Raw genomic sequence first — 8,693 nt, 5'->3', positions numbered from 1 at the left:
TAGTTTACAATTAGAGTGAAAACAGATGTGTGACATGGCTTTACTAAGACAGAATGCAAAGCAATGTAGTCAAATAAAAAGCATATATTTATTTTTAAATTTAGGAAAAAATAAAACAGGCACGACATATAGCCATTATAAATACAACATGCTTTAGACTGTAAACTGTAGTTTAAACAGTCCTAAGAAAAGAACTTGTATATTCTTTTCCCCTCAATACCCATCTTGCCTTTGATCAACATCCTTTCTGTTATGTTTTTAGAAAGTTACAGAGCTCAAAAAGTAGGTAGCCTGTATCTCAGTGAAACAAAAATAATTAAAAGTAAACAGTTTCCAGCAGTATATGTTTATTTATTTTTTATTTAGGCTGCTTTGATGCTGTTAAATTCAGAAAATCTAAACTTTCTACAGAATGTCATCCATGATAGGATTTATCCTCTTTAATTTTGGTATGGCAGTTGAATCTGCGAGACACCGGCTGCCTACCTGCCCACTGATACATGACACTGATCATTCAGTAGAACCTGGTTCTTATTTGGTATACACCGCCGGTGACACTGGCAACTGTTGCTTCAACTTAGACTGACTAATCCAAGGGGGAGTATGGAGGCTCTGCAAGCAACCACTGCTGGCACCAACTTGGAGGTCTTTTGGAGGAACTGGCTTTGTGCATGTAACAGCTAACAAGTTGGACTAATGTTGTTCCATTCAGTAAAAAGATAAACAGACATGAAGGTCTGCTAAGGTGTATTTTCGTTTTGCTTCCAAATGTAGTCACCAGTACCATTCTGTTTGCTCTATGAGTTTGGAAAAAGTCAAAACTAAACACATGGCTGGATTTTGACATTTTTAGCCAGATGTGAACATCATATCAACCAGTGAATGCTGGCAGACCAGATAACAGCTGCTGCATCACAAATTAGGATGGATGCACCCCTTGAAAGTAGTGATGGCCAAATGAAGCTTCGTGAACTAGTGTTTGTGTTTCAGAGCCCACTAGATGGCGCTCTCTGTCCAACAAAGTGTTGAGTATACATTGAATTGCAATGCCTTAAGCCTTTCTCTTAAAACCATGAGAGCCATCTAGTAGGGTTCAGAAAGCAAAGACACCGTTTCACCCAGCTTCATATGGCCATCACTACTTGAAAGTGTCCTCCTGAGGTACTGGCCTCCTGAAGGCTAGAGCAGCGTAATGTACATAGAAACAATGGTGCATTCAGGTGCTCCTTGTCAACTCCTAAAGTCGATTGAAAATGGACAAAATGTTCACACCACAAGGTATATTTGGTAGCTGTTCAGCAGATGGAGCGGCCCAGTTATGATAGATAGATGTTCACATTTCCATTGCTCTGAGCGCATAAAGGATGACACAGTCGAGTTCTCGGAAAAACATTTGTGTTGAGATTATTTCTGCTGTTTTTCACAACACACAAAGTGGTGTATAGTAGTAGTAAACTCAGTTCAGCACTGATGACCACAGGAACACAAATATCAATGAGGTCACGCTGTATTTCCCGACTTTACAAATTGAAGAAGATCACTTGAATTCACCAATAAAGAGTAAGATAACACCAGGATCAAAAGTTTGGTTTCAATGCCCTCTCTGGTGGAAAGTTTCACACCCAGCACCAATGGTTGTAGTCCAAAATACGCTCTGTTTCACATGTAACCACACCCAACACTGATGTCTCGGTGTACTGACACACCCCTGGAGTACACGCCTGCCTCACTGCAGCCAGTTGTGCAGTTGAATCTCTGGGTGTCAGTCAAAGGAGGTGCTCCTAAACAACGTTTGTGCTGGATTTTGTGGGACACAGAATGCTGCATTTGAAGGAGTGTTTAAAATAGACCAGACCTTGTTTGACCTGTTAAGAGATTTAAAATGCAAACTTCAAAGGGTGCAGCCCCAGAACTGGGATGTAGTGGCCAAGCTTAGGTAGCATTGTCAAAAAATAAATCAAACAGATCAGGGAAGAAACTGTTCCATTTTTAGTTAAAACCAGCACAACAATGAATACGGTCTCAAGAAATACAATCAGATATTCACAGCCAGCGTTGCCAAAGGAGAAGGACCTCCAATATGGCTGCCAGAGGGTGCGTTCCATCCCTCTGTACGCTGACTGTGGTGGCGAAAGGGTCTTGATAAAGGCTCTCCCTGCGACATGGTGGGAGATTCCAGCTCGCCCTCGTTGTCTACATGGCTCAGCAGATACCGAAACATCAGCCCTCTAACGGGCTCCCACCGCACAAGCTAAATGAACAAGCTAACAGAAAACCAACAAAACAGGGGTAAATCACTTTCAAACAAACTAACCTGGCTGTTGACCTCACAGATCACCGGGAGAGAAACCAAACAGCTGCGAACGGAAAAAACAACAACAGGACAAATAATAACACTTCCAAACCAAAAGAAAGAGGAAAAACAAAAGAGAAATAAAGAGGAAAAGAAACTACACATTCACTTTTGAGTGCAGGCATGCAGGTTGGCTAATGCGCCCACGCCCACGCCCACACCCACAAACACACAGTGAACAAAAGTGCTTCAAGTTGGGGAAGTAAAATAACTAACCCAGTAGAAATACGTATAAAAACCTTAAATATGTAACTTTATGTACAAAAACTGTAACACGGGCCAACATCTCAGCTGTTTATGTCTTTATATTTTCAAGTAGTTACCACTGCTAACTATTAAGGGTTTGCATTGTCATCGTTTTTAGGATAAAAAGTTGTGTGATCTGACTGACCTTGCCGGCAAAGTAATCAATCACTGTTTATTTTTAAATCTCTATCCCACATGTTCTAAACCTCCTCCTCTATGCTTAACGGTGAGAAATATACTGAATGTCTATCCATTTTTGCACCTCTAAATCTTAACGTAGAAAATATAAGTTTGTATGTATACCAAATCTCTGTTGTCCGAAAAAAAAGAAAAGAAAAAAGGGAAGAGCTCTATGAGGATTTTGGTAGAGAAAGTTAATTTTGAGGGCCATTTTGAACCAGAAGAAGGGGAAGACAGGCATCAGTTCACACAAAAGGTTTTTGGAGTTATGCGCTGCACAACACAAAATATGAGGGGAGGCTGTTTATGTTTTGAAGAGGCACAAGATTCATGTGGCTTAGAGGCAAATTACAAAGAGACAATTCATACGCTTTGAGAGAGAGAGACGGATAAGCATGTAAAGTGCAAAAGACCTACAAGAGCGGGAAGGATATGGCAAGACAATAGCAGCAAAGAATCGGAAACTACACTTTTCTCAAGCAAAGAATTGAGAGGAAAAGCAGAGTTTTGCTAAATAATTTGAATAAAACCAGATCATCTAGAAGATTCTAATAGAGACGATGAACAAACCCCTTAACCGTCCAGGTCAACAAAAAAAATGTCCGTCTCCAACATTCTGTCATTCATCTGTAAGAAGGCCATGTTTATTTTAGTTTTTTTTTTTAAACAGATGAAATTGAAACTTTTTGCCTCTAAACTGAAATGAACCAAAGGCCTCTGCAAAGTGCAAACAAAGTAACATTGTTCAAGTTATGTCACGGAGTAATGCGTGAACACACACACAATGTATATATACACACACAGTCATATGCATATATACATGTGCATGACAGTTAATATATATTTAGAATCCATTTTTCAATATTTACGTACTACGAACAATTTCATAGTATTTATGGATTTGTAATCATAGTATGTGTGTACATATATTATTATGTGGTTGTGTCTCTTAGTGTGCCATCACTAGACAATGGAATATTACAGTCTGCCCTAATGCTTTATGACATGTGGCCCCTGATGTCAGGTTCCCCAAACTAGAAACTATTTCTGCTCCTTTTCAAGTTGTTTTCACTCGCTGCAAAATGGGACCAGCCACTATCGCACTTAGCCAAACACTAAACATATTTATATATCTAAATATTTATATAAATGTATATATATCCATTTATGTCAAACAAATTGTAGGTGCTGCTTTCAATGCTTTTTGGGTCCTGAAAAGTACCAGGGAGGGAAGGGGGGTTGGGGGTAATGAAGAAAAGTCACAAGAAAGAAAAAAAGATTTAAAAAAAAAGAAATATCAGGAGTAAAATCCCACACTACTACAATCCCATCCTTTGCAACTTTTTTTTTTTAAAAGCAAGATGCTGCTACATATTTTTAACTACAATAAACTCCCTTTCCCCTCCGCTCCTCACCAGTCCCTGATTGCTCATTTGGACATTAGCAAAGAAAAGCATGCTCAGCTATAGGCAGAGATACAACAAGCCCAAAAAAGATTTAAATAAAAAAACATGACATACTTGACAGGGAAATAAAATGCTAACCAGTAACATCCATATGCCATCAAACCAAAACCTTACCTTACTAAAACTATAGCAAATAACCTTAAAAAATAATCATTGTATGTCTCGCTTGGTGGGCAAAATAAAGAAAACCAAAGCCTTGTCGCCTCAGTGAAGTCTCTCTCCTTTCGCATAGTGGTCGCCATATAACCACATCACTTGTTAAGCGTGGTTTGGTGGTGGGGAGTGAGGTGAGAGTGAGAGGGCGGGGGTCAAGCCCAAAAAGCTCCGGCGATGTGAAGGAGAACTCACAATCTTTAAAGTAACGACAGGACTCCTGTGACGTGATTTTTCAACAGTTGCTCCGCTTCCTCGTCGTCTTTCTTTTTTTTTTGTATGTCATTTGTTCTGTTCTGTTTCACGATGACCAGGTGGGTGGGTGTGCACGTGAAGGAGGCGGGAGGAAGAAGTTGTTGTTTTTTTTAAGGGGTTTGGGAGGGGGGGCAGGGTGGTCGATGGTCGTCGCTCCACGCAGTTTAGTAAAGAGCATTCCATGGTCAGAAAAAGGAAAGAGGAGCATCACTCCCATCCGTTGTCCTTGATCATGTGAGCCAGCTCGATGATGAACTTTCCCTCTTTGTACTTTTGACTGCTCTCAAATGCGTGTTCCTGTAAAAAAAAAAAAAATTACATATGTGTATACACACACACACACACACACACACACACACACACACACACACACACACACACACAAAACTGAGTACATTTATTTTTTACACAAGTACAAATTTGAGGCACTTATACTTTACTTGTACTTAAACATTGTAATCGATTAATGGAGAAAATAATCAGAGCATTAATCCATAATAAAAATAATCATTAGTTGCAGTCTGATTCTATAATGGTTACTTAAATATAGTTAAAATGGAGCTCCAACTCAACAACTACAACTATGTTTGAAATAAAGCATGAGTAATGATGTAATATGCAAATACAAGCATATTCATGACAACTAAGCAGACTCAATCCAATGAGAAAGATGTGGGTAAAACTAAAGGACAAAAGCCAGTAAGTGAACCTTGAGTTGGATTGTTTTTGTCCGGCACCGAGATAGCTCAGTTGGCAGAGCGGGCGCCCATATATAGAGGTTTAATCCTTGATGCAGTGGCCGCGGGTTCAACTCGGGAGATTAATATGATAGAGACTTTATAGAGACTTTTGTCCGGTGACTCAACCACCTCTTTTAAATTAACTTCCCGTCTGACAACACATCTCCTAAAGTGCTGGATGATTTCCGGCATACGTCTCAGTCCTGCGGAGCTTCATGAGAATCAGGATGCCGATGTGGGTCTGTGTCTTTCATTATCGGCGCAGCCTGCTTTGCCTTGTAAACCAGCTCCGCTCCGCTCGGCTTTGCTTTGCGGTGCCTTTCTGAGAATCTCTAATTGTTTTTGTCACTGAAGGAGAGGCTTTAAGTTAGTCCCTGCCTTATACTTAGTTTAGTTATTTTACACCCTTCTTACAGTCTTTTCAGACAATTACCGGGACAAGCCTCTTCAAAATGCCCTGACATTTAATCACTGTAGACTCTCAGAGGTACCAGTCTGGCTGTCTGCAGCCAACCTTTCGGCACCGTAATTATCTTACATGCTAGGAGACCACAAAGCACTCAATCTCTGATCTCTAAGTGTCACCATGGCTTTAACAAGCAATGCTTTAATGAGAGCAACCTCGTTCTTTTGACCTGTAATAGCATCATTTGTCCCGTTGCAAGCCAAGAAACCACAGAGGTTGCACAACAACACAGCAGCAAGCGTAAGTGGTACATGAAGGAACACTCAGACGGGAAAAGTAAAGACCTCAGGTGAGAGTTTAAGGTGACTTACATATTTCCAACCCAGGGTGGTTTTACAGTTTTCACAGTAGATGTCAGCCACAGCATGTAAACCTGTGAGGAGTACCCGCTCCTCAGCTGGCCCGCAGCCGACATTCACCCTGCAGGGAAGACAGCAAGCAAGGTCAGGATAGCAGAAGAAGAGCTCAATTTTGTTTTGTTTTTTACTTAAAGTAAAAAACAGTCCTCAAGTATTCAAAATGATAGTACTCATTGACAAGAACACTCCTTGTCAAAGTGTACCTGGTACAACGTATTCATTATTACACATTTAAGACTAAAATGAAATAAAATGATCTAAACTTGAAATACAAGTGGGTGAAAATATTCTGTTCTAATTCTATATAAACTATTTCTCCATATATGAGACATTATCTTTTTTTTTTATACTTGAGATTTCCTTAATTTGGGGTATTTTCTTGCACTTAAAACGATTTAGTTGACTGCCGTGAAATTTATTTCAAAATGTCAACAATACATTGCCAAAAAAAGCTACATTGCTTAGTCCCCAAAAAGTTGACATTTGGAGATTATTTTTTAACCTGACAACAGTGACATTTTCTGAGCTTATCTACCATATCTATAGATAAGTGTAATGGAGGAAAGTATAAAGCCACCCAAAATGGAAATACTACAGTGCCAATACTTTAAAACTGCACTTCAGTAGGGACCTTACATAAATGCTTATGTGGAAGGGAAAATCTACTGTTTTTTCCATTTATTTCTTTCTTACTAGACGTTCCACCACTCCCTCCCAGTAAATACTGTGCTGCTGATTAGCCTTTAATTAAAGGAAATGCCGAGACAAAATAATCAGAATATGTAACCAAGATACAGGTCTGCAAAACTTTCATTTTCCCACCAAATGTACTGTATCTGACTTGGGGCTAAATGTCTTGTTACCTGCAAAGCACCATACACATCTTTCACTGGATTTCAGGCGCTTTTACATTGGGTCTGATGTGAATGATTTATTAAGACTGTGATTTCATTAATTTGGCACAAAGCAGTTGCAACGTAACAGCTGAAAGTGTTTCGGGGGTGGGGGGGGGACTTCTGTGTGGTTCATGAAGACTGAGAGCCAAGGCCCAAAAACCAACTAAGCAAGAAATAAACCACTAAAAGTGTCTCATGGGTTTAAAGAGATGGATGTTAACCAGCAGCTCCTGCAGCCAGGACAGACAACATGTTTTAACGGTGAGGTTACGTAGATAATCATTCTTTCAACGGCATATCAATGACTACGTCAAAACATGTCGTTAGGACCTGATTCAAATTCAAATTTAGTCATTTGACTGTGGTTGAAACATTTACATGGACTTCAGCCCAGGTTTAACCTAAATATTTGAACTGTTTTTTTCCTGCAAATAAGCATCAATCAGTGCTTCCTGGGTGTAGTTGGCAGACACTGGAATCAGACTGGTTTTAGTCCCTGCGATGCTAAAAATCAATGCAGTTTCGTCTGCTTTCACTCTGGCAAAACACTTTTTATGCGTGTACTTAATTGCCAAAGATTTTGATAATATGAACTTTACTTTCTGAACCCAAGATATCCCTCCCAACTCCACCTAACCTATTGAGTTGGTCCAGTATAGGTTTTAAGCACACTGTGGTGCAGTTTGTGTAAAATCAGACACCAATCCTTATTCCCAAAATGTATGTGCACACAGACCTAACCACATTGGTGGCAGTAGCGCACTGCTAAAATGTCTGTGGACAATGGACAAAGACGCACATTGATGGCATGCAATGTTTCTTTCCAATGAGGGTATTAAAAAAGGGGAGCTTTAACTTCTAATTGTATTTCATGTAGTTTATTCCCCAATTTTCTCCACGTGTCCTTGAGCAAGACACCAAACCTCAAATGTGGGTTTTTGTTTGTTGTAGGGAGAGTTTTGGACTAAAGCATCTGTAGAGTTAATTTGACATGGTGTAATGCGTTTGTTGAAACGAATGATATAACATGACTGGGAATAAAGTAGTAAATTCTACAGTAGTGAATTCACCTGTACACCCATTGTTTTGAACTTATTTTTAGGTTTTGGGCTTTTTGCTTGTGGCTCTACCTGCCTGTACAGTACATTGTACTAAATTTTGTGCATGTGCGTTAAAACATTATTTGGACATACGTGTGCAGTCATCGTGGCAGCAACGGAATACAGCTGCACAGAAAACAAGAGTAGACAAGTGTGAAAGCAAAGCAGTACGTTTAGGTGAAGAAGGGACAATTGAACTCTGTTTTAATCTCAAACAAAAGTCACCCAGTGAGAACACGGAACAAATAATGAGCTACTTGTGAGTCCATGTAACTTTTATTTACAAGCCCCAGTTTACTTGTAAATAACACAATGAATAAATCAAATGTACAAAAAGAGCAAGTTTTCCACTCTGGGAGAAAAAAAAAAAAAAGAGGTGAATTGGAGGTGTGTGTCTCATACTTACACAGAATTAAACAGATAGGCTCTTCCTTGACTGCCTTGAAATGACTGAAATGAGAAAGTCAGAGAGAGAAAAA

General features: G+C 39.6%; 1 protein-coding gene across 4 annotated transcripts in view; it reads right to left on the bottom strand.

The window, feature by feature from the left end:
• Positions 1 to 1,589: 1,589 nt before the first annotated feature.
• The window catches only part of LOC117944587 (protein yippee-like 1), a 30,936-nt gene continuing 23,832 nt past the window's right edge, over positions 1,590 to 8,693 (bottom strand). For all 4 annotated transcript variants that reach the window (XM_034871545.1, XM_034871548.1, XM_034871547.1 and 1 more), the window contains 3 exons: positions 8,621 to 8,664; positions 6,171 to 6,279; positions 1,590 to 4,950 (listed from right to left, as the gene is read on the bottom strand). In XM_034871545.1, coding sequence (XP_034727436.1) covers positions 4,861 to 4,950; positions 6,171 to 6,279; positions 8,621 to 8,664 — 243 coding nt within the window. In that variant the 3' untranslated portion in view covers positions 1,590 to 4,860. The remainder of the gene's footprint in view (positions 4,951 to 6,170; positions 6,280 to 8,620; positions 8,665 to 8,693) is intronic.

The sequence above is a fragment of the Etheostoma cragini genome, chromosome 5 (genome assembly GCF_013103735.1).
Source record: "Etheostoma cragini isolate CJK2018 chromosome 5, CSU_Ecrag_1.0, whole genome shotgun sequence".
NCBI classification, from domain to species: Eukaryota; Metazoa; Chordata; class Actinopteri; order Perciformes; family Percidae; genus Etheostoma; species Etheostoma cragini.
The sequence above is the reverse complement of the archived record's forward strand: the minus strand, read 5'-3'. Positions and strand labels throughout refer to the sequence as shown.